This window comes from Uranotaenia lowii, chromosome 1 (assembly GCF_029784155.1).
Source record: "Uranotaenia lowii strain MFRU-FL chromosome 1, ASM2978415v1, whole genome shotgun sequence".
Classification (NCBI taxonomy): Eukaryota; Metazoa; Arthropoda; class Insecta; order Diptera; family Culicidae; genus Uranotaenia; species Uranotaenia lowii.
This window is the reverse complement of record NC_073691.1, coordinates 35,928,686-35,955,646: the sequence shown is the minus strand read 5'-3', so window position 1 is coordinate 35,955,646 and position 26,961 is coordinate 35,928,686. Positions and strand designations below refer to the sequence as shown.

The 26,961-nt window shown below is 32.9% G+C and overlaps 1 protein-coding gene and 1 long non-coding RNA gene across 3 annotated transcripts in view; one reads left to right on the top strand and one right to left on the bottom strand.

Annotated features, from left to right (window-relative positions):
* LOC129740734 (uncharacterized) overlaps positions 1-1,079 on the top strand; it is a 129,708-nt gene extending 128,629 nt beyond the window's left edge. The window contains exon 4 of the long non-coding RNA XR_008736356.1: positions 75-1,079. This is a non-coding gene — a long non-coding RNA (uncharacterized LOC129740734). The remainder of the gene's footprint in view (positions 1-74) is intronic.
* Positions 1-22,855, bottom strand: part of LOC129740732 (chaoptin) — a 290,271-nt gene extending 267,416 nt beyond the window's left edge. For both annotated transcript variants that reach the window (XM_055732525.1, XM_055732526.1), the window contains exon 1: positions 22,422-22,855. In XM_055732525.1, the coding sequence (XP_055588500.1) occupies positions 22,422-22,430 (9 nt within the window). In that variant the 5' untranslated portion in view covers positions 22,431-22,855. The remainder of the gene's footprint in view (positions 1-22,421) is intronic.
* Between the last annotated feature and the right edge of the window lie 4,106 nt (positions 22,856-26,961).

Below are 26,961 nucleotides of genomic sequence, written 5' to 3'. Positions count from 1 at the left end.
ACAGTCAAGCATGGCGGTGGTGCGATTGATTGATTTTTCAGCCAACTGAGCATAACTTTGATTTTCATTTGCAGGTAGAGTCATGGTGTGGGATCCGGCGTTGGAGAACTTGAATTCATCGATGGAATCCTGACCAAGAAGGTTTATTTGGACATTTTGAAGCGGAAACTACCAGCGTCTGCACATAAGATAAAGTTGGGGCGCAGATATACGTTCCAACAAGACGGAGATCCGAAACACACTGGTTCAAAGAAAAGCGAATCAAGGTTATGGAGTGGCCAGCACAGTCTCTCGACCTTAATCCGATCGAGCATCTCTGATCAATTTTGAAAATTAAGGTTCAGGAGCAAAAACCAACAAGCATCCAGCAATTGCGGCAGGTAATCTCAACTGAATGGGACAAAATCACCCCGGAAATAACTGCTAAGCTTGTTGAATCGATGCCACGACGATGTCAAGCAGTTATTGAACCAAAGGAGGTTACACGAAGTACTAAAGTTATGTGAGCCAGAGGGGCGGATAAACTTTTTTTGCGTTATTTTTTTTAATCTTTTTTTAGCTATATATCTCAAATGCAACAGAATATGTTTTTTATTTGGAACTTGAATGAATTGACTTTTTTTTAACATAAACAATAATAAACTGAACAACAATTAACTGTGTTTTACTTTTCCGTCTGGTTTTTTTGGAATAAATTTAGTTTTTTGCTGGGGGTGGATAAACTTTTTTTTTGCATACTGTAATTTCCTATACAGTTTTCAAAACAGTGTCGAAAACTACAAATTTGCCTGTGCTACAAACGATCTTCAGAAGAAAAACTACAAACTTTGTCTGCAGGTATCGTAACTTGATTTTCACAAGGTTATAAAATAACATTTTTATATGCAACTCGTCGTTAAATTCGATTTGTATAGCACTCGACTTAATTATCCAACTCGGCTAGTCTCGATTTAGAAAAAAATTAAACTTTATAGGTTGCTTTACCGTCGCTTTTCTGAAGTTAGTCAATATGATGACAGGAAATAATGACAAGTCTACGAGTGAACATCGAATAATAAGCTAAACCCAACGTATGTTTCATGCGGCTCCATTAAAATAACAACTAATTTCTTTGTTATCTAATTAAAAATATCAAGAAAGTTATTATTAGTATAAAATGATTTTGAACAAACTCAAAGTTTTTATCAATAATCCGAAAGCCTTTTACCACAAATAGAACAGAACAAGAGTTCAGCGACAAAAATATGCACAATGATAAAATTCGAACCCTAAATTTCAAAATATACGAATCCGCAACAATACTTTGTCAAATTTTTTTCAGTAGGGAGAAGTGTTACTAAATGTGGGTAATATGCGTCTTAGACCGCTACAAAAATTGACTTTTTGATATCGTATGTTTTTTCGATGCCCTTTGGGTCACCAAGCATCAGTGTAAAATTTGAGATGATTTAGTTGATTCCTGAATTGGCGCATCGCGTGGGAGCAGGAATGTGTGTGTATTAAATCATCCAGGAAATTGAAATAAGCTTGAAATGGAGTTTGTCTTTAAATATTGGTTTTGCTTATATTAAAGGGGGAGTAGGGTCTAACGGGTAAAAAAAAACACCATTTTCAAGAATTTTTTTTAGAGCTATCGTTCAAACAAATGTATTCAAATTTCTTGCATTATACAAAGCATTGTTAAAAGAACATTAAATAATTTTTTCGTAGAAAAATATTGAAAAATGAGCCGGTGACGGAGCACTTTCGAGGATGACTTTTAGGCCGATGACATAGTGAGTGCGATGTGATGCGAACCGGCAAATGCGATTCAATGCGGCGAACCACATTTGAAGAAAATGTATGCGAATCGCTTAAACCTGACATACTCAACGCGGCGAAGCAGATATCAATTTGTTCCACCGCTCGAGTTCGCATTGGCCGCGTTCGCCTATTCGCATCGCATCGCTCTCACTATGTCAACGGCCTTAGAAAACAGGATTTGCGGGGGACGCTGTATCTCAGCACAGAATCATCTGAAGTCAAGAAATCAGAGCAAAATATTTTGAGTAGATGTTTTTCTGGACCCCAACGATATTATTTAACTTAAAAAAAATTATGAAATTTTTGTGGCTGTTTAAAGTAAAAACTACGATTTTTCACGAAAAAATCCGCCATTTTTATCTGTAAAATCTCCCCAAAGTAAAAAAAAAAGAAAATTGTTGGGGTTTGGTATTTTGTATGTAGAAAATATGTTCCAAATTTGAAAAGAATCGGTGAAGTAGTTTTCAAATGACGATGTCCACTGATTTTAAAAATGTGCTTTCGAGAAAAACGCGTTTGAAATTCTGCTCTTGCATTCTTGCAGTATCAGATAAGAGGAGATAAAAGCCTATAATTTCTAAAATTTTGCTTCGATTGACTTGAAAATTTGACACAACATTCTTGAAATGTTTTACAATAAGAAAATAAAGAAAAAAAATCGATTTTTTGAAAGTGTTAGACCCTACTCCCCCCTTAAACTTCAGTTTTTTGCTGTTATAGGGAGAATTTGTGAAAAAAGTAATAATTCATGAAAAAAGTTATAATTCATTAAAAAAGTTATAGTAAAAAATAATTTCATAATAAGAAAAATTCTGAATTCATTAAAAAGTATTCAAAAAATGGCATGCTTTGCTTGCTAGAGCTTTCATTTATTTTAAGAACCAAGGAATATTTCAAAAATCCAAAGTTTGTTTTGGGCATTCACTACATCTATTCTTTTAACGAATAGTCACCGTTGATTATACCGTCCGATTGGGAAGCACGTGCTTTACCAATCCATCGGGTTGGATGTATGGGTGAACGTAATTGCGCCTCTCGCTATTACTTCTCTCAGCCATTCAACTGATGTGGGACAAAGGATCTAGAACGCACCTTTGAAGCTTTCCATAAAATATGCTCTTGGCTCATTTTCAACATCTGTAAATTTTCTCCTACTAAGCATCTGCTTTATCTATCCGTCATTTAATTTTCAGTCTGTAATTCTTCTATAAAAGAATTTTCGTCGTAACGTTCACCGCAATGCCATTAAAACTAGCATAAAAATTCACTACATCTCTAGTATATTACAAAAAATGAAAATGTAAAAATTTATAAATATATTTTTCTTTCTATGTTCTAATAATTGAACGTTTTTCTGGTCCGCATATAACATATGGATAAATATATCTGATTCTACACTAATTAAATTTAGAACAAAGATAACAGAAAATTCTTTGAATTGATATAAGCCGAAAGCGTGTTAGTGTATAATAATAATTTAAAAATAACAAGCTTTTAAATTGCTGTGTTCTATTTTGTTTTAATTTTATAATGATATCGTGCACCATTTCATTTTTTTTTTAAGTTGCTCTTAATAGAGCAAAGCTTCGTAAGAAATGCTGAGCCCTTCAAGAGTGAAAAACATTTTTCGTACTTCACTCATGTTAACATAAATTATTTTTTATTATCGAATGCAGGAATATTCGATATTAACACAATGTTGAAAAATAATAAACTAGAATGTAGTCTTGTGTGAAACACGTTAAGAGTTTATAATCGTCCTCCAGAATCCTTGGTACGAACATAATTCAGGTAAACAATAAAAATGTTCTAATTACAACAAAAAGTCAAAATAATAATAAAATTTTTTTAAAGGAATTTAGTTTTGAACGCAAGTTTCTATTTTATAAAACTTTCTATTTTGCAATCCTCATTTCATAAATTGTGGATGTCTCTTCTGTCTGAATGTTCAAATAATCATTGCAAAACTATGTCTTCTGGAGACACAAAGTTACTGGTAACCCCGAATAAATTTCGGCAAAGGACAGACATTTGATTGAAGGTCATTTCATTGGAATATTTCAAGACTTGCTAATCTATAACTTACATGCAAAAATAATTTTATGATAGTAGTACGATTTGCTTCAGCTGTGCTGTTCGACTGTTTTCATACATTTTTCGAACATTGGCAATTTTCTTTCGAATGTTAAAATATGCCAATATAATTTAAGAAATCTTTAAGGATAAATTTGAAACATGGAGAATTGTTCGGTATTATTTACTGAAAATCGATCATTTTTGCACTTATACCCCTTTGGCTCTGAGGGCCTCATATAATTTTCAAAAATGTTACCGTCACTGAATAAAAAAAAAAACAAATGTAATTTTTAAATTATCAAAATTGTACGGAATTTGACAGATTAGCTGTTAACACCATCACACATTTTTCAATGTTTTCCGATTGGTTTTCAGTGGCTACATTGCATTGCAATACATTGATACACTGCCGCCAAAAGTTTGGTATCACTCGCTTGAAAACATGCAAATTTTGATCGTTTATATCTCAGCCGTCTTAGGACATAATGCAAATCTTCTGATCTTATTTGAAAGATAACGAGCAATAGCTATTTCGGAGGTATTTTGCTTAAAAATAATGTTTTAATTTTGTACTTTAGACTGAACCCAAAGTTAGAACATTTTCAAAATATCGCACTCAATATTCAAAGCCGATCATCTCGCGATAGGGTGAACCAAGTATCAAAATTTGAGTTGCATTAGAATCCTTATTCTATACTTCTCAAAACACAATCAAAAAATTTTGTGCAAAAATTTAAGAATGTACTTTTAATTTATAAAATAGACACTTAAGTTATCGTCCAAAAAGTTTGGGATCACCCCTCAGTATGGTGTATCGGCCAAAAGTTTGGGATCATTCTTTTAAAAACATGCAAATTTATCTCGTTCATATCTTTCTCATCTAACATCGTATTGCAGATCTGAAGGGTTCATTTGGAAGCTTAGGAATTGTTGTTTTTTCATAAATTCATACAAAAAATTATATTTTAAAGTGATAACCATGTTTTTTAGCGGGTGATCCCAAAATTTTGACCGGCAGTGTATGAAGAGCATTCAAGTGCACTTTAATTTTAATATTGAAGGGTTTAGAAAGCTTCAGAAACATAGAAAGATCGTTTCAAAATCGTATGAAAATCGTTTAAAAATCGTTAAAAAAAATTACCGAATCATATCAACATTATAACATCAAAACTTTTTTTTTACAAAATTTTTACTCTAAAAAGGTTATTATGCTTTGAAAATTTAATATTAAGGCTTTGTTCTTTTAGAAATGGGACTTTTTGTTTTGCTAATAGCTCGTTTACTAGTACCCGGACATTCAAAATATTATTGTCAGATTTTGCAAGAAGAAATTTAATTAAAAACGCTTTAAAGTGACTCAAAAATAATCAGGTTTTGTTAATTTTGAAACAGCTGTATCCACTAAATTGTCCTCAGTTTCTTTTAAAAGAGAAGTATTGGACCGAGAAGTATCAGAAATTAAAGAAGGAGGATATAGCCCACTAAAATACAGATTAGAAAAAGTATCAGTTTGAAAAACTGATAAAAAAAGTGTGCGCAGGCCGATCGGAGGTACCAAGAATAAATTAGTTATTTTTTCTAACAAAAAACGATAAATTTTTTTTCAAGAATTATCATAAGATTACCTGCATTTCCTTCATAGAAAGTATTTAGATCAAACGAATTGTTTTTGAGATACACGCCTTCGTAACTGTCCAATTTCTAAAAGAACTATGATTAATTTATGATATGACTAAAGTTCGTTGAAAAATTATTCTTTAAAATGTCAAAATCTTGTGAACGTTACTTTTAACAACAATTCCATTCTGCGGTTTTTTTGTCGATCAATTTTTTTTAAGAAGAAAATTTTGATGAGTGGCCGGTATTTTTTTATATTTGGAGACCATAAAAATGACATAATGTTTGACACTGTAGTCACACGGTTTGATGTTTCTGGGATGAATAAATCGAAGAGGTTTCTAAATCTCTTGAACAGATTGACGTACATACATAATTTGGGACGGATAACTCATTTTGTATAGCGTAATAACTCCACTATTTTTCAAATGGAGCAAAATTTGTAAAAATATGCATATAACAAAAATGAATATTATCAAGATAAATCTATACTCGATGTAACCTAGGCAAAAAAAAAATTAATAGCATTTTTTGATATTTGTTTTCTTTGAATATTTCACAACAATTTGTTTTTTGTCCCGCGGGTAAATCTCATTTCTGAAATTTGGCCCGCTTGTGTAAAATGTTGGGCACCCATGTTGTAAATAATTAATTTAGCTAGCTTAAATAGAGTGGTTCCCAAAACCTCAGTTTTCTTCTAAATTAAGAAAATTGAACTATCTAGATCAGGGAAGAGCAACACGTGGCCTTTTTTCTCGACTTTTTCCTATGCTAGGTTATTAATTATCATAAAATACGGGTCCATACTAAACTCAAAAAATTTATATACCGACCCTGTTCGTTTTTGGCACATGTTCTTATATGTTTAACTTATTTCAAAACTCCTTTTGGGATCAAATAACTTCCCATTACTATGGTAAATTCCTTTTTTGAACTAAAAATTTTACTTGGAAAAAATCTCCAAGGCGGGGGAGGGGAGGGATGGTTAATCCCCTAAACCAACGCCACACCCCCGTTCGAATGGCCTTAGCCTAAGATACTCCACATTGTTTGTAGATGCATTTATTATAGCTTGTTGGCTGAGTTAGCTAAATGCATCTGGAAAACTGAAAGTGCTTAGGTTCCCGTTTTTTTTTTTTTTTCAAAATTCGATTCTTGAGTAAAAAACAGATATACTTTCAATTATATTTGAAAAAAAAAACTAAAATGATTCATGTGTTTCGAATTTGAAACTGCATGTTTGTCGAATAACTTCTCATTTAGCCAGTTACTTTAACACAGTAGGTACTCCCGAACGATCGCATCGCAATCGATAAGACAAGCTTGAATCCAATGGAAAGTAACTAAGCCATATCGGCACTTACCGTTTCTTTCCAGCAGAGCTGCTGCCCTCAAAAACCCATTTCCGGTTCTGGTACCTACATAGTTGGTTTCGTTCCCTTGCTTTATCATTGCAAAGTGCCGAAACGTTATCTACTGTCAATCTTAGCTGGAGGCAAAGCACAAAAAAACAGTTCCTTTTTCCAATTGGAGACAAGGGATACCTCAACCTAAATACAAACGCCTTCACCACACCGATCGAACGCGTTTGGTTGGATAACAATCGGAAAAGGGGTGTGCTTAGCGTAGGAGAAGGACCCGCACCGGAAGAAGTTTAGGAGGAAAGGAAGGAAATCGAAGGAAGTGGTCCTTGTTACATATCTCCTACCCGTTATGCATGCAAGTTTTTAGGACACTTTTTTCTCTTCCGGCTTAGCGGAAAAGTCTCGTGGACGTCCTCGTCGTCGTCGCCGTTTCTTCTTAGAGCACATGGGATGGGTGAAGCGCTAAGGAAAAACCCCATTACGATAATCACTCCAAGGCGATCTTCTTCACCATCGAATCGGAAGCTTCCCCAAAAGACGTTCCAAATATGAAATTTACTTCTACTTATAAACATGAGTAAGTTATTTCAAATTTTTTATCTCTAAATTCATGCTCAAAATCGAAATCTTTTCCCTTATTTCAAAATTAATCTAGGAAAGGCAGCATTTATGGAAAATCCTCCCCCAAGTAAGGGTGGAAACCGGGCAGCAGGATATAGCTGTTTGATAGCAAAACCACTTGAATTAAAGGGAAAATTGCTGAACAAGCGACAATCATTCATTGCGTGTATGCATGCTTAGGTACATTGTTCCGTGGAGGGTTTTTTGCTTGCTTGCTTGCTTGATACCACCCTTTTGAAGGAAGGTCTCGTCTGTGGGAGGATGAACGAGCCCTTTTTCAACAGCTCTGCCACTTATGAAACATATTTACAAAAAGGAAAAAAGGAACACCACCAAGCGCCGACACAATAATCAGGTCAAATTATGATGTACGGGATTCAAATTATTATAAAGAAAATAAGAACCGTCCAGATTTCTGCAGTCGAGTTTAAAAAAAAAATCCACGAAGACCACAGCTCTATTGTAATGTTACCCCTTTAAAATAATCATGCTTTTCTCATAAACAAACGGGAGGTTTATATCTTTCAAGAAATTTTTTTATAGTTCATGATCTTATCTGTAAGTTTCAATAAGAATTGCAGATTTGCATAGATATTGATGATAAAAATTTCCATCTTTGAACCTACTGTTCCTATTTCGGTACTGTACTGGTACCTTTCATTGGACCTTTAACTAAACTCTTATAAAAAGTGAGATTTTTCGAAAATAAATAAGCAACTCATTAAAAATGTAATCTTCAATGAAATATTATCATAAAAATGTGTTACAGCTTCTCAACGATTAAAAATAATTAAATTTCTGTTATGAAAATTTTGAACACTTTCACTGCACGCCAGCTCTATCAGCAGAACAATAGCTGATACTTTTTTACGTTTACTTACTTGTAGTTTTTACCGTAATCAGGGGTAATATTGATCATTTTTTTTCAATATTTTTCGATTATTTTTCCTGTTAAGAAGAATTCGGCATGTTTCATATTTTTAAAACCAGTACTGGACTCCTATGAACGTATAACATGGTTGCAGAAATTTATTGGACTACTTTAAATTTGATTTAAAAATTGAAGTCGCCGCTGTTCAGGAATTGATGCTTGGGGTTACATTGATCTGTTTTCATTTTTAAGGTTTTAACGAGTTTTCTTGATCATGAAGTATATAAAACACCTTTATATTATTTACAAATGCTAGTTTATCAATTATACCTTGCTTTTTAACATTTTCTTTTTAAAACATTTATAATCGAAAAAAACTATTATGGTGTATATAGTTAGGGGCAAAAATTAAAATAATTGCTAAATAGTTTAAGCTACAAATTACAAATGAAATTTTACCTTCACACATTACTCTAGTCCCTCTCGCTATTTCCAATCTTATTTTTTCTTCAAAGTTAACCATTTGATAGGGTTTTTATACATTGTTCAATACGGGCTTACTCTTGGAAAATGTCCTTGATTTTTAACAATCAAAAATTAATCACAAAATGAATATTAAAAAAGCACTACAACTATACATACACAAAGAAAAAAAGTTGTAATTTCCCATTTAAAAACCCGTTTGCTTCTAAATGCTATTTGGTTTCAACAGGTGAGCTGTTTGTTCGCGAGCCTTGGAAATATTAGATATTTTAAGATTTTGTAATAACATTTTTACTCACAGAAAAAAAAAATATACAAACAAAATTTTGCCTACTTGTTACTTAATTCATAGGCTTTCAAACGTAGAAAACAGTTTTCAAATATGCAAATATTACGGTACATCTATTAATCTATGCTTGTAATTAAAAAAAGACAAACTTTGCATATCCTTTTAACTCCAAGGCTTTCATGCGTATGTTGCCAGTTTCAAATGTCGGTACAATTATGTCATGAACACAAGATAAACCGATTTTATTGTTTTTGATTTTGATTAAATAAAAAATCATATTTATGTTTTAAATTAAGTCTTTGAATTATATTGAATATGGTGGACCAAAACTCTTTTTTGTGAAGTTAATTTATAAATACGGAGGTCATCTTATTTTGAAATTCACTTACAACCATAGTCCATCGAAAGAAGGAAACAATATAATTATCTTTGGATAAAATCAATCTTTTTAGAATTTTTACCAGGTTTGGAGCGAGTTTTGATTTATTTTACATGCCTATCACTAAAAATTCTAGAAAAATAAAAAAAATCTTAAAAAATCGATTTTTGGTCAGATTATTTCATGTTAGTAAATTACACCAGATCTCGACGTTTTGAACATTTTTAAATCATCTGGTTTTAAACTTTTTTTTTGTTTCCCTGATTTACTTTGATTTGCCCTTAGATTATGATTGTAGGATGATGGAACATAACTTTGAGAGCTGTGAGGCATCCCAAAATCAATTTCGGTCGAGCTGAATTGTTGCAAAGCTCAGTCCTTCAATGAAATTTCTATGATTTTTCTCATACATGCATTGCCACCATTCCCTACAAATATTTATAAGAACTTGCATTTTTAGTATACTGAAATGCTTAAGAAAGCTATAAACAAGTAAGGAAGCTTTGAAAACCCATTTCTACGGATCTTTTGATGGAGTTTTCGGAAATTTTAAACTTTAAAGCCGTAACCGTTCATTGGCCAACACGAAGACTTTATTTTTAAACCTGAAGCAATTATTTTCTGTTCCAGACTTTTTAAGTGTGGAAAAAGGGTATCTTAAAATGGGGCATCTGCATAGGGTCATGAAGGTAAATTGAAAAATAAATGTAATAACCGGGCAAATTTGATCAAAACCCAAGAACTACTCAACAAAAATCAAGAACAAGACTTGAAAACATATTTATTTCATCCAAATTTATCAGCAGATTTTAAATCGTTTATTAAGCTTCCAAAAAAAACCTTCTATGATTATTTTTATGAAACTTGCATGAAAATTTCGTGTTGGACGCATAAATAAAAAGGAGGAGCGAATCCCATAGTAGCTCGAAACGTATGGACAACTGGTAAAAAAGTTTTAATCATTCGGAAACTCGTCGAAAAAAGTCGATTAATAAGTTCACAATCTATCGCGGCAATAAACAAAAAATCCATAAATAAAAAAAAATGTACAACCCAGTTTTTTTTGTACAGTTTGGCAAACAAAGTGAATACGTTCGGGAAAAATCCAGGCTTTCCAATGAAATCCGGGCAATCGGGCCGGACCGAACTTTTCCCAAATTTGGTATTAAATATCTGGGCAAACCCGGATGAACTGTGCAATCTGGTAACTTTATATAAAAATATATCAGAAATGTCTCTCTCTTCCAAACATAAAAAAAAATACTTTAAGTCATTGCGTCCATTGAGTGTAAAAACTACAAAATAACTTTTGTGCAATATCATATCAAGAAGAAGGACAATGAAGATTTTTTTGAGTGTTGAGTAAATTTGTTAAGTGTGGGATAACGCAAAGAATGTTTTCAACTCGATAATTTATTCAATCGGCATTAAATGATGATAAAATATAAATGAAATGTTCTTCAGCATTCACCATAGGGTGAATCGAGGCCCACTCAAAATCTGGACCAGTAACAGGAGCATTGATGCCAATATGGTTGTACGGAATAATATGGATAAAGAAATTTACTGGTCGAGTGTATTAGTTGATGTCATACCGTCAAACGGGGCATCATGCAAAAGCAGGGTTAGATGCAACATTTGTATACCACAACACTCATTCAATTTTTATTTCAATATACTTTAATAAAGTTATCATTGAATGATAACAAATTGATGATGACATATTATAGTTTTTAACATCTTGAAAGAGTTTTCAAAAGTTTCTGATTCTCATAAAAAATTTAAAAAATCGAGCAATAAATGTACAAATTTTTACATTTTTCCATGCCGTAAAAAACATCATCCAGAATGACGGATTGGCTTAATGATTTCACCTACAAACTTTATATTGCTTTCATTATACTATACCAACATTTTTGAAGTAAAAATATTTTTCGGACAATCACCAATTTTTTTAAATAAATATTTTTATAATTCACTTGCCAGTCTGGGGCAAAAGGCAACAAAATGAAAATCAGAACTTAACCTAATAAATCTCGTTTCCATATGTTGGGATATGATTATTTTGCATTATGTGTTTATTAACATTCAAAGTTCATCCATCCTAAGATTTATTTTCATGATTTAAGCTAATAGAATATTTGTAGTATTTTTTTTACCCCTAAATGTATGCAGTAAATTTACACTTTTTCCTTAAAAATATTTTTGATAGATAAATGTAAAATTGAATTCTAACATATCAATAAAAAAAATACTGCAATTGATGCTTTATGCGTTATGACATCACAAATGTATCAGAAACTTTAAATTTTCAAACGTTTTCAATAGATTTTTCATCAATAACAGAGTTTGTTGCAACTTACCACTTTTTCTTAGTAGGGTGAAAATCGCTTGTGTTTGAAAATTTAAAAATAACTGGTAAAACCAATAATTTTTCTGACTACGACAATTTGGTGTCCCATCAACCTTAAAACTTTTGATGTACAAGAGGAATGATTACCTATCTGTAGGCATAAGGATTATAGAAGCCATTGAAGTTGAAAAATGTTACATGTAGCCCCAGTTGACGGTACGGCAGATTGTCTTCTGTCTTTGAATTTTTATACACGAACTACGTCCACACTGAGATTGATTAAATCCGTTCCTTCTTGATTCTCCGAATCACAGGGAAATTACGCTCATGATGGATATTTTCTAGGTATGGAAAGATATCCCCTTAAAAAAATCGTACACCACCCTTGATCCTGAAATTTTGAAAATGTGTTTTCCAGTTCTTGAGAAATTGAACAAATTTAGGAGAAAAAATAACCTCCATTACGTGTCGGTAATAACAAAAATTGTCATGTGCATTCACATTTGTGTTTTGTTTTGTACTAATCAGTCTTTGTTATTTGAAGCGTCCTGTGGGAAAGTAATTAACTTTCATACATTTTCTACCGTTTCATTGATTCCAATTCCTCCAAAATCATAGATATCAGAAAAACAATGGAAAGTAGCCAGAACAGGTAAAAATAGTATTTTCGAAATAAAAAAATGCAACACCTTTTTTTTGTGAATAAATTTTAAATGCATGGATAGTAGAAATTAATTAAATATTCAGTGAAATTACCTAGCAATATAATGTCTACATGTGCAAAATTTTATGACGATTTGTCTTTGTGGTTTTTGAAATAGCGTTCGTTGAATAAATTCATTGATTAAAAATTTTGAGGGGAATCATGAATAACGTCTCGGTGGTTGAGTGGTTAGCGTGGAAAGACGGTAATCGGTGGTCCACTGATGACATGGGTTCGATTCCAATCTCGGTACTGGATGTTAAATGTTAATCTTAAGTTATCCACGTCATTTATTCAGTCTGTAAAGCCTAAATTGGCTGAGACGGTGTTTGTTTTTTTTTTTTTAATTTAGGAAAGTGACTTTAATAGATATACCAAACCATCTGTTTGACTGAGGTTTATGTTATAAATCGTTCTTAGAGCCCTAGGAAATCTAACGGTGAGCTAAAACTTGAATTAAAGAGTGAGGATGTGTGATTATTGAAAGCAAAGAATTTGAAACGTTTAATCATGCCCAATCTGATCATTTCGATTGTTGAAGTGGTAAAAAAGGTTAATCCTTCTGTCGGATTTTTCGTTGACAAGTCACGATTGAATGTTCCGGAAAAACAACAAGAGCAAGTTGAAATATAAATCAAAGAGTTTTGAGATGTTTTGCTTAATAAAATCATAACTTCACCGTAACGTGCTGAAGCTTTTAGAACAAGTTTGGATTCAATTCTTAATCCCCCATCCCAATCTCAATTTCTTAATCTGACCTATACAGTTGAATTTGTCGAAGTTCTGGATTTTTTGTGATTATTCTCATCATTTTACGTTATTTTTTTTGCTACCACGTGTTAATATCCCAGGAAATATTGTAAAACGCAGCACATGTGTTCGAAAACATTTAAAAGTCATCCCTAACACTGCTGTTCCGGTTCGGGAAGTTTCTTTTTCCAGGATTTTATGCAGTTTAGTCATTGCCCCGAAGTACCTATAGCAGGCACCCGAATGCGGTTTTTTCGCTGCTGCGGTTTTGCTAGATGATGATTGATGAAACGAGCTAAATGTTTCCTGAAAGAAGGCTTCTGAATGGAAGATTCCCAGTCCCAGGATGCAGATGGAGGAGAGAAAGCTTCCAAACTGTTTTTTAATTGATTTTTTGCCTCGTTTGGAATTATCAAGCGTTCTACCTAAATGAAGTATACTCATTCCCGATATTCTGATGAATGATGTCCGATAAACAAAAAAAACATATTGATTTGAAAGTCAAGGCTTCATAGTAGATTTCTTCCTCAGAATTTACATTAGTACGGGTCCACTGAAAAAAAAAGGAAAAAAAATAGCTGAAATTCCATCACACCGCACAGTAGCCAAGACTCGTCAGGTGTGGAAGATCTGAACGAACCGATATTGTTCCCGCGGCTTTTTTTTGCCAACCGCTATTTCTATACTACAAGATAACAAAAACCTATATTCAATACCAACATCACTGACGGACGGTAGGAAAAAAGGTAGCCATGTACATATTTACGTGCATGCTGCATATATTAGCAGACAATCGTAATTACATCTTTGTTACCGTTGCAGTCACCTGGTTTATTTTTTCGTCGTCGACGTCGCCGGGCGCGCGCGTTCGGCCGGAAGTTGTGGGTGTTTGGGCTGGCGCAGGCAGTAGGGTATAGGGAGAATCGGATTATGCAACAGTCACCTCAACAAAGTGGGGAGACGAAAGAGGCAAAGGTCTTTTTATTACCCAGTATGATTATGCCCCGCGAACCATCCGAGCTCCGTGTTTTGCTCTGTGACTGACGTCCCAGCGAATTACGACCTCCCATTAACAAGTTACCGAACGTTTGCTACACTAAATATAAAATTGTAGGTATAGGCAAAAGCTCAAACTCAACCGAACTATCGCGCAGTGGGTGCAACAACAATGCAATGAGAGTAGGTGGGGAACTGGAACGAGACTTTGAATTTGGGTGGAATGGGGGGATGAAACGTGAACTGCGGACAGGTACCTCGGAGCCCGAATCAGGAAATTAAATATTTACCCATCGGAATGTTCTATTCTTCAATCTTAATTTTTCGACGCTGCTACGTCATGTCTGTCAACTATTGCACGTGTTTGCTTGTGTGGCTGTCATGTGGTTCGGACATTCGTTGAAATTTGACGAAATCAATCCCCCTTTCCATACCTTTCGTGTTCTTGATCTGATACCCAAATCTTTTCATGGTTAGATCGAAATTGTTGCTCTGATGGATTTGATGAAGAAAACGGGAACAATACGATCCATGTTCAGAATCCGATGAACGAAATAAATTTAAATAAAAAAAACTAAATTTCGACTATAACTTTAGATCTAAAATGGTTTAGATATGATCTTAAGCAACATTTGTTGGGATATCTCCAATTCAAAAACCGCTTTCACGAATACAACAAGAATATTTAAAATTTTAAGTTAACATTCTTCCCAGAGTGTATTGTTTTTGCTGGCAGAAATAGTAATAGGATTAGCGCAACGAGTTTTAATTTTGTATGGAAACTTGTATGGGAAAACCAAATTTTTCAATCAAAAGTCGCTATATATTCGATTTTTTATTTTTTTTTTCAAAATCAACTTTTTTTTTTAAATTTTAGCGTTTTTGACTGCTCATTTGAAAGCTGTGTAACCGTAGGATAAGAATAAAAAAACTGCTTAGCATATTGGAAATTTATTGATTCATACATCCTTTGTTAAAACATTTCATGAAATAATTAAAAACTCTAGCATGCAAAGTCTGCTATTTTTTAATACTTTTCAATGTTTTCAGTTTTTTTTTCATTATTTTGGAACAGTAATAACTTTTTTCATGAAATGATTGGCTGCTTGTCATGTCGGCAAAAATGAAACTTAAGAATAGTCAAAACCAAAAATCAAAGACCAACTTCATTTCCAGCTTATTTGAATTTTCTGGATTATTTAATGAGCAAAAATTTCTTCTTCCATACAAATTTGGATACAAAATTGAAACGCGCTGCGCTAATTCAGGAATCAACCAAACCTTCTTCAATTATACACTGATGCTAGGTAACCCAAAAGGCATCTAAAAAACATATGGGAATAAAAAGTCATTTTTGGCAGCAATTTAATGTACATACGTGTTTATGTGTGTATTTTCATATGATTTAGCCAAATTGAATGTTATTAAACATTTGCTTTATTTTTAAACCAACCAAACAATGAGGTATTTCTGCTGATTAACAAATTTTAACTACTTACATAATTCATGCTGTAAACGATTAGAACAAAAATAGTTTAATTACAAGCTCTTTATTCGAAAATAAAGTGCAGTACCGTTAATCAGTGTACTTAGTAAAAAAAATTAAAAAAAAGTGTATGAATAAATCAACAAACAAAATTAACTGCAAAAAGTGCACAAAATTGAGAAAGAGTTTTCACTAGCGATACAAATTGGTTGGCTAGACTTTAGGTTATCCATGAAATCTCTTGATTTCTCAAGAAATTTTTTCCCATTTGTTGCAAATATTATCTTTTTTGCCGATGATTTTGCTACTGCCCACAACTGGCGAATCGGGAATTTTAAAGGATGAGTATTACAAAACGAACCATTCTAATATTTCCCGTAAAGTTTTTTTTATTGAATTTATTTGGTTTAAAAGATTCATTGTCGTACTGTACAAACAAGTTTCAACATATTCCATAATTCATGCTGTAAACGGTTAAAACAAAAATGTTTTAATTACAAGCTCTTTATTCAAACGAAGTGCAGCAAGCTAATCATTGTACATAGAATTAAAAAAAATGAATAAAAATTTTATTAGAAAATCAACCGACAAAATTGACTGCAAAAAGTGCACAAAATTGAGAAAGAGTTTTCACTAGCGAATCTCTTAATTTCTCAAAAAATTTTTGCCCATTTGTTGCAAATATTATCTTTTTTGCCGATGATTTTGCTACTGCCCACAGTTTGCGAATCGGGAATTTTAAAGGATGAGTATTGCGAAACGAACCATTGTAATTTTTTTCGTAGAGTTTTTTATATTGGATTTATTTGATTTTACAGACTCGTTCGTTGTTGTATTTCACTTTTAATACCAGATTTCCGGACGAATTAAACATTTTTTTTATAAATCAGTGATTTGAAAAAAAAAAAAAAAATCTTAGACAAAAACATAGGTAACGTAGGTATCATGCTAGGACAATAAATTTTCTTGTCGAATCTGACCCATTTTTTCTAATTAAGGTCGTGTTGGGATTTTTGGAAAAAAGACTGGATAAATATGCATGAAAATTTGGTTTTCTATAGTATCAGCAGCAAATTCAGATCTATTTTTCGGGATAAAAAATTCCGGGAATTTTCCATCGTTTCCCGGGATTCGGGAATACCCAAAAATATTCGACTTGCATTATCTGAAAAATATTGAAAACCAAATCCGACGCATCAAACTTTTGAGTTATTGTATCTGGAGTTTTCAGTTTTGTACAATTGAATTTCATTGGTAAATTTATAACTTTCAGTTATTGTAGTTCATCAATGTGTTTAGTTTTACCATCACATTAGACCGGGACAAATTTGAAATCCTTTTTTTGTCACTTGGAGTAGAAACATCAGAAAGAGGGATAATATAAAATAATCAAAATTTTCAATAAATTGAAACAAATTGAACAAAAGCTTGCATGCAAAAATCTTGTATACAATCTACCATGCCCAAAATTGAAAAACCGAGCTCGTTTTTAGATCGAAAATTAGAAAAATTTCGAATACGAAAGATGATACAATTCCCATGTCTACAGTTTGACTTTCACTCTTGAAAATTTTTTAATATTAGAAAAAATGATGAATTTTTTTAATAGAATACCTTAAACTTTATTTATTTCCCCTTATGCAAAAACTGAAACCGTTCAGTAATGCGAATTCAAACAGCTGATTTTTAAGGATTTTTAAATTGATCACTCTTCTACATTAATAACACTTGTTTACAGCATTTCTTAACTAAGTAAAATTATGATCAATTTTAATGTAGAATGGGGCGCTGAATCCAAAAATGATAATTAAAAAAATCTCAGCACAAAAGTGACGATGAAATACGAAATAAATTTGGGAGTTTTTTTGTTTCATCGGTGGTTTAAGACAAAGAAACATTTTAAAAATCTTTTTTATGGACCTTAAATAGCAATTTAAAACAAAAATTTCAAGTGATTATTTATCAAAATCCGATGAAAGTTTTAGCAGTTATTGTTAATATGCTACAACAGAAATGTTTGAAATTTCAAATAATTTAACGAACCACACTGTACAGTAGACCATCATAACTCTGATGTATACTGTGTTTCGTTATTTTTTTTTAAGTTAAAATTAGTGTTGTTACAAAGTAAACATAAATTCTACAATTTCAAACCGATTTTGATAAATAAACATTTCAAATCTATGTTTTAAATTGAAATTTCAGGTCCACAGAAAAAAACATTAAATGTGAACCGTCGATGAAAAAAAATTCCTGATAAAATGCGTTTTAGGCGGTTCTTTCGATCATAAATTCACAAATACCCTCAATACAGAACTTTAAAAATCTAAGAAAATCTAGTTATAAAACAGTGTGAAACTAAACAGAGTAAAACACACATACAAATAATTGTAAACCTACAAAGTAAATCTTCAGTAAAGTGTCAGCGGAAATGTCAGTTTTCATAAAAATGATGGGTTGAAAATGATTTTTGGAATAGGGTAATAATCGCAATAAAAACTTAAAAAAAACTAACAAAACTTACAAAGTTTACAACTAAATTTGTTATATTTAATGATCGATTCAAAGCTTCACAAATTTCGAAAAGTCAAACGACTCATTTTGATCCATATTTCATGTGAACCCGAGCAAGGCCGGGTAAAATATTATCACTTAAATTAAAGTCTTTAATAAAATAGAGATAATTTTCATAAAATTAAGAGCAAAACGTAGGTTTAAAACTGTTAAAACTATTTATATAGCCATCTGTGGTAAATGAAAACCCATATTTTTTAATTGTTGCACACGATCTTCAAAAGAAGCATTCATATAAATCAAAAGTATCTCATTAAATCTTCAAGAAAATGAGATATTTTTGTTCAGAAACTCCAACACTTAGATTTAATCGTCAGTTTCTGAAGTCCACAAACATCATATCGAAAACTTTTTGGAAGCATCTGATAGCAGAGATTTGACATTACTTATGATAATCTGTTGAGTGATTTTGAATTTATTAACAAAACAGTAAACGGAGTCATTAGGGCCCTAACCCTGACCGACTAATTGCCTTTTTTTGTTGATATTACTATAGGGGAGAATGAGAATACTTGATCCTAGGGGATCCTCGATTTCTCAGCTATATCTCGAAACAGGAATGTCTTACAAATATCAAATGTTCAAGAAAAATGTACCAAACAGAACAAAACAACAATAATGCTATTATTTCAACAAATATTTCTGAGTTCTTTAACATTGTTTGAAAATTTAACAAAATATGGCTTTAAAATATTTCCCACATGAAAAAATTATAACAAAAATATAGATTCCAAATTGTCAATCGTTAGAGTATAATATGAACTTGATAATGCCATATTTTTAAAGCAGAAGTAAACTCAATTTTTTTTCAAGAAGAAGTTTTCCAAAATGTATGTTATATACCCATAACATACCCATGATCCCTAGAGTCCTAAAAAATATTTTTTTCTTCGGAATGGATAGTGATCATTAATTATTATGAATTTACTAATATCTGTTCATCCTGTATTTGTCTGTTTAAAAGGACTAAAAATACTCACACTCATACTAGAAAACTGCATCATAAAGTATGCAATGACTATAGGGTAGTAGACAAACTTATAGAATTCTCTTTGTCTGATACTTACAAATTGTGAAACAAAAAACCAAAATGGTGGAAAATAGCTAACGGACTTTTTATCTTCGGATTTTACTCGATTTTTGCCTAGGGTCAGGGCACCCTGCATTAAGGATCAAGTCTCCTGTAACTTGGAAAATACCACAATTTTTTAAGTCTCACTAAAATGCTTCTAGTTTATCTATGTGTTCATGTATCGTTCTAAATTTTGGAGCATATATGTATTTAAACTTGAAATTACACGCTGTCAGAAAATGCAAAAGACGGTGAGTGAAAAAAATAGAGGATCAAGTATCCTCTTGGGAAAAATGAAAGAGAAAAATACATATGAGGCGCTTGGAGCCAAAGGGCTTGTTTCAAGAAAACACGCCATTTTCTTTTTTTCGAAAATTTGTCATTATCTTACTAACCTGAAAGTGTGTAAAAAAATCTGATAAAATCACCACTATTAACTCAAATTCGACCCTTATACTCCTTTGACTCTGAGGGCTTCATAGATTAAGCTTTCTAGATTTTTTTTTCTGAATGTACCCGGGCCAGGCAGATTCGGGAGATTTTACCGAAAAACCATGCAAATTCCGGACATCGGATTAAAAAAAAATTCAACTAAAAAACAGGGCATTATCCGTGCAATTTCTAATAATATACATACATTTGAAAAATAATTGTTCATCGAGGTGCATCAGCGGCGTTAAATTCTACTTTTACAGTTCCCAAAAAATATTTGCAAGTTCATTCCGATGAAACAAGCTCAAAAACAAGCTTTTCTATTTGCCGCACAAATCATAAATTATGTTAACTGCTTATGTAGTGGATAAATCACGGCAAAATCTGGGCTATTTTAAGGTTTTTTTTTTCAAACGTCACATTCGATATTAGAGATGTACCGAATAGTGGTATTCGGCGAACGGCCGAATACCGAATATTGACCTTTTCAACTATTCGGCCAAACGAATATTCGGCCGAATATTCGGTCGAATATTCTATTGAGTTTTTAATAAAAAAAAAACTTAAGCGATTATTTCAATGCTTCCTATTTCTTCCTTATTAATACCCCTCATGTTTTTAGTCGATTATTTTCAACCAGATGATATTATCGGATTATGTATTACAAGATATTTTTTAAGTAGTGATCTTTCAGATTTTGAAAATGTCACCAATAACTGAAAAGATATCAGATGACTCGTCGCTTCTAGGGCGTTTGTCACCAAAGAAATTGCGTTCCTGTGAAATCTGGGATAAAACGTGTCGAAACAGATGCCAAGCTTTTTGAAATTGCTTCTTTGATAATGAATTTAATGAAGGTCGAATTTGAGCAAAATATCTTCAAAATAGTTGTTGAAAAATTGATGATCTTTAGCTTTAAGCATACAATACTTTCAACCACACGTATCTACACGGTCAGACATTCAGGACGTTTTTTTTTAATAACGGAAGGGCAAACTTTAAGTATATTTTGAAATTTAAAAAAAATTGTTATTGAACACAAAATTTTTAAAATTTTTAAGAGGAATTTGAGTTTTTTATTTGATTATTTAAATCTAAATAAACCCTAGAAAAACTCGGGAAGTTATCAACAATATCTGGACATCCCGGCCAGATTCGACTTATCTGAATTCTTTTCTGGATTTATGGGCAAGCCGAAATATATCCAGAAAATCTCGAATAATCTATAATCAAAGTTTAAAACGATACGGTTCAGCATTCTCCTGCAAGATCTTCAGTAAAGGTTCGAGGATACACCTTGGATGTTTTACTGAAACCATGTTTTTCCTTTTTTATAGGAATTTAACCCATTAAGGTCATTCTTCCTCGTAAATAACTGCAGAAACCATAAGTTTTCAATGATTGTGTGGCTTTTACAACATAACTTTTGGGTATTTTATAAATTATCTAAAAAATTTGTAAAATTTACAAGTCTGTAGTAGATATTCGGCCTATTCGGCCTATTCGGCCGAATACTTAGCTCAACTATTCGGTGAGCCGAATATTCGGCTTAACGGTTTTTCGGCGGTATTCGGCGCCGAATATTCGGCCGACCGAATATTCGGTACATCTCTATTCGATATCCATAATAAAAATCGGGGTCGCGTATAAAAATTCCCCTTCCCCCTTCTCAGGATTTTACTCAGCTTTAAAGAATAATGTTGAGTCATCTTATTGTAAAAAAGTAAAATTTTTATGATTTTATGATTTATGATTATTTCTGCCATATGTCCAGACTAAAGGAAAATTTGTTCAAAGCTACAAGGTTGAAAGAATTTTAAAATTTATTTCTCAGAACGTCATGATAGAGCTCCAAAAATTGAGACTTTAGACGAATAGTTAAGCAATAAAACCAAAAATTATAAACCATCAATCATCATTAAATTTCATGAAGAATTAACGAAATCAATGTTCGTGTTTCGTGACCTTTTTGTTAGGAGTTCATCATTGTCATTCTGTGTTCTTGGAATGGTCCTGACCACAGAATTCCAAGATATACGTTGAATAACATTTCACTGAGAAGTCAATTGAAGGGAAATAAAAGATAAAATATTTTTTTAAATTTTAAATTATAGGTACTAAGCTTGAGCGAACTAATACAAAACTAACAAGAACATCGTTTTATTTTTATTATTTTTTTTAATAACAATTAAACCAGAACCAAATTTACGCACTTCGCCCCATAGAAAAACTGAACACCAAAAGAAATATGATAGACGGCTGAGTGAAAAAAAAAACCAAAAACGTACTCATCAGAAATTGAATTAGCACGCAACATAATTTAATTAGCACAGCATGTATTTTTTCTCCTTCTTCCCCCCTGTTCACGCGGTGGGGAGTTCCGTTTGTTTTCTACTCCTACTGGCGTGAGTTTCCATGAGAATTATGCAAGGAGTTGGTAATATTTGTTAAAGCGTTTGGGTACATTGACTTCCCCTCGTCTTTGAAAAATGAAGACATTTTCATGGTGTAATTAATTTTACTTAAATGATAAGTACTGAAAAATTACAAACCCGAGGCATTGTGGTGACTTTTGATGATTCAGGCTACGGTCACAAATCAGGACACTCTGCTACAATCCGGAAGCCCTTGAAGTTGAAGACTTGGAGATACAGGAAAAGAATCACAGGAAAAAACACTTCCACAAACACTTATCCTTTGGTTGGGAATGAAATTCACAAGCTTAGTTTCAGGTTGGTTGAAATCACTCAAAGAAGTATTGCACAATAACTGCCTACGGCTGGGCGCGTCCTTCGGCTTAAAGTTGCAAATTCGCAACACCACTCACACCGCACAGGCTCTCGACGATCCCGTCTGGAGACACAGAAAATAAACGAAAAATCCGAAACCCGGGTTGGACCGGATAGTTCTTTTCCACCGAGGAACCGAAAAATGACCGTTTGGACCGAGACTTGCACGACTAATAAGTTGGATTTCGAGCAGCTTGCTGTCAAATAACCCCCCAGTTAGGTTAGTTAGTCACTTTCCGGGGACACACCAAAATCGAAGACAGGGAGACCGACAAGGGCCTTAATCTAATTAGCTTTCAGCAGCCGGGCCGATTCCCTGCTCGGAACGACGACGGGCCCTGGAACCTATAGCAAGCAGAAAGCGAGTACAGGCATGCGGCGACATGCATGTGTAGAGACGAACGCACTACTTCATATGCGTCCAGAACCCGGACAATTGTCTATCATTCTTCTTTAAGTTAATAACAACGACATCGAAAATGTTAGAATAAATAAGATCCTAACGGTCCAGGCTCGTCATGCAAATTATTGCATCGTGCGCAATACCGATGTCAGTGATGTTACTTGGTCTTATTCCAGGACGCCCGTATACGATCTCTATTTTTCTCAATACTAATTCAGGTTTAGGTTTTTAAATAATTTGCAAGTAAATAGCCAAAAAGCTTCACAGGTTTCAATACCCCCTGCCAATTCACAAGCTTTCGAAGAAGCCAAACAGATCTGTAAACTGTTGTAACACCATAAAGATATCAGTAAGTACCGAACCGTGAAAAGAGTCTTTGTTCGTTCGTATGACGTTTCGAGAAAAATGCGTTTGAAGATTTTGCAATCTTATTCAAATCGAAAATTAAAATTCATGTGGAATCTTTGCAGTTTATATGACCCAAACGATGTGTAGGGGCATTCTTCATATAGTCGAACGTAGATAAGCGATAGCGATAGCGTTCAAAGAGGTTCCTCACTTATCCTGGTTCCCTTTTATAGAGGTTCTGAAATCAAATCAAAATAAATATAAACGAATTCGTTAACCGTTTCTGTTTTTGATAATAAATCGACTAGAATTAAAAAAAAAAACATTTTAACCATTTTTTTCAAAAAAATGTTTTAGTCCAAACTGTACATCACAGTTAAACTATCATTTTTTTTTTTTGCTGAATCTAAGCCGTTTTCACGTAGTCGAAGAGTCCTTAAAAAATGGATGTTTTGCAGCAAAGATAACTCCTTTTGCTAAAGTGATGTCGAAAATTTTTGATTGATATGAACTCAGATAGATTACTATCTCATATATAATCAATTAAATTTCTTGGTTTTATAGATCACAGATGATAGTTTGGATAGTTCCTAACAAGTTTTTAACTATGATTCTTCAACTATTATTTCATGAGAATCAACGAATTTATTTAAAAACGCAATAATTTTAAATAATTGCCTTTTCAGTTAATTTACAACTTTACAGCTTTTCGCCATTCCCATCTAAATTTAATAAAATGATTATGAAGAGTTTTTAAATCTTGGGACTGTGTGGGGCGCGTACTCATGTATGGGAATATCGAGACATTCTCTAGGAGCACGCTAAAGGACCCCTCTCAGTCACGCCGCAACAGCCTGCCAGATCAGCCGTGGTGTCCGTCTCGTGCATGGTGGGTGATCTCTGTGAGATGCCATGTTGCACAGGGACCAATTTAAATACTAAATATTGGAATTACAACATATTGAGGATCAAATGTGAGGTAGGTATATTGATTTTTGCGTTATTCGTTTCGTTATAATGAGCAGAACTACTTTAAAAAAAAACTATAAATTAAATTATCTGTAAAATGTAATTCAAATCAAATCACTACATGCGGCAGTAATTGCAGCCAGATTATTTGCGTTTATCATGCAGGGACTATCGATCTAGGTTTCCGTCGAGGTTTTTGGTCAGGTTTTAGGTTATATAACAGTTCCAGTTCCAGAATATCACAGATAAATTATATTTTTAATTATTTAATGGAATCATGCATACAAAATTAATTGTTTACTTTGTTAAAAGTAAAACACTTCTAAACCAACCTTGATACACAAACTTTTTTTTCCTGGTGTCCTTGTTCATTGCCAACCGGAGAAAATGTTTTATTCAGACAGAAAATGATTTCTTGAAATGAACAGATTTCATGGTCAATTTGCCCACTTTACTTCATAACCATTTTTCCAATACTATTGTTCAGTATACATATATACGGTTCCATTGCCGGAAATCTTCTAAGAAAAATTTACTTTAAAATAATAGGAAACAGTTTGGTTAGCTCAGATGTTCATATACGTGGTAAAGACAGTCATATAAAGGGTGATACGGTCAAAATTTGGTCAAAGGAAAACGCGTGTAAATCAGTGAAATCGTTTATTTAAAAAATCTAATCAAATTTATTTTTCAAGCTTAATTAGTATATAATTCAGGAAAAATATTCAGTTAGGCTTCCGCTTTTCCAAATCCGAATTTCCGGGCCTTACGCTCAACCCCTGCCATCAGATTTTGTACAGCCACCTTGTCCACCTTCTTTGCCGCAGAAAGCCAGTTTGCCTTGAACTGCTGCTTGTCCTTACACGCAGAAAAAGAAAGGGGGTTGGTTTCAACAAAACGTTTTGTTATTTTTTTTTACAATATCGATGCAAATTTTCGTGTAGGTTCCACTAAAAAATCTATCGGAAATAACAATAAAATTTTGTAATTCTTGCACACTCATTTTTTATTACTTACATATAAATTTTGGTTTAATTCGAAATCATAAATCGGTTTATTTCAATAATCGTGTTGTAGACCAACAAATAAAAAACAAAAGAAAAAAAGAAAAATTAGCGGGAAAAAATGATCAAATTTTCTCATCCGAACAGCTCATTCGTCGGTGCGGCCGGACCTCCGGATTTGTTCCAGAGCTCATCTAACAGGTTTGTATCATAAACTCAAGTTTGGGTGAGGTACTTATTTTTATATTTTTATGTTTAAGGAACAGATCGAAGTCGGACTAACAAACGAAGCTGGTTCATGAAGAAAATGGGTCCCTGTATTGATCCAGTACAGCTGGTTGGTAATTATCCCCCAAGGCAAGTGATTGGCGGGAGTTAACCATAATGGGCCAAGCGAAACATGAAACTTCCCAAGAAAAGAAAGGGATTTTGTATCGAATAAATGATGCAAAAAACAAAAATTGTAACCGAATTCAATAAATCCGAAAATCCATAAAAACTTTGCTTTCATTTGAATTGAAACAAAAATGAATTCAAATCATAAGTTATTTTTAATTTTTAACTCCCCCTATTTTTTAATTTTAGGCTAAAAAATTTTAGTGTGTTTTACCCAAAATTTTATTATTTTGAAAAGTATGATGAATCATTTATAAAAAGGGTGTATTTCGTTTTCAATCAAACGATAACTTTAAATCAAAACGATACTTTTATTCAGTGTGGCCAAAAATATATTTGTGCTTTTTCCCAACCAAAATTTTTATTATTTTCGACCGGAATCTTATTATTTCTAAAATATATTTTTCTGCGTGTAGCAGTTTTTTTGGTCTTCTTTAGGTTCCGCTTGACAATAGCCCAGAATTTCTTAAGTGGGCAGAGCTCTGGCTTGTTGGGAGGGTTCTTGTCCTTGGGAACCACCTGCACGTTGCTGGCAGCGTACCACTCCATGGCCTTTTTACCGTAATAGCAAGATGCCAAATCCGGCCAAAACAGTACGGAACAACCGTGTTTCTTCAGGAAAGGAAGGCAGACGTTTATTCAAACACTCTTTCACGTTAATTTCTTGGTTGTCAGTCCTATGCTACACAGAAAAAAAATCTGAATCCTTAACAACACTGAAATTGGAAATCTTTAATGTTACATGACATAGAACGCGATTTATTAATGTAAATTTACAGGCTAAAATAAGATTGAATCCTTAACAGCACTGAATTCTAGTGGCATAAATATTACTTGACACGGAACGCGATTATTTGATGGAAATTTACATCACATATGATGTAAATAAAAAGAAGCATCACATATGATGGAATTTTCAGTGCGAATTGAATATTACACGTCTTTGATGTTTTACATGTCTTTCAAATTCCACACGCCTGTAGATGTTTACAGGCGTGTAATATTTAACTCGCACTGAAAATTCCGTCATATGTGATGTTTTTTTTTATTTACATCATATGTGATGTAATTTTACAACTTTTTTCTGGTCACACAGAATTCTTAACAGCACTGAGATAGAAATTTCTTAAAATTACACGACATGGAATGTTATAGGACATTGAATTAATATTCAATGAATATT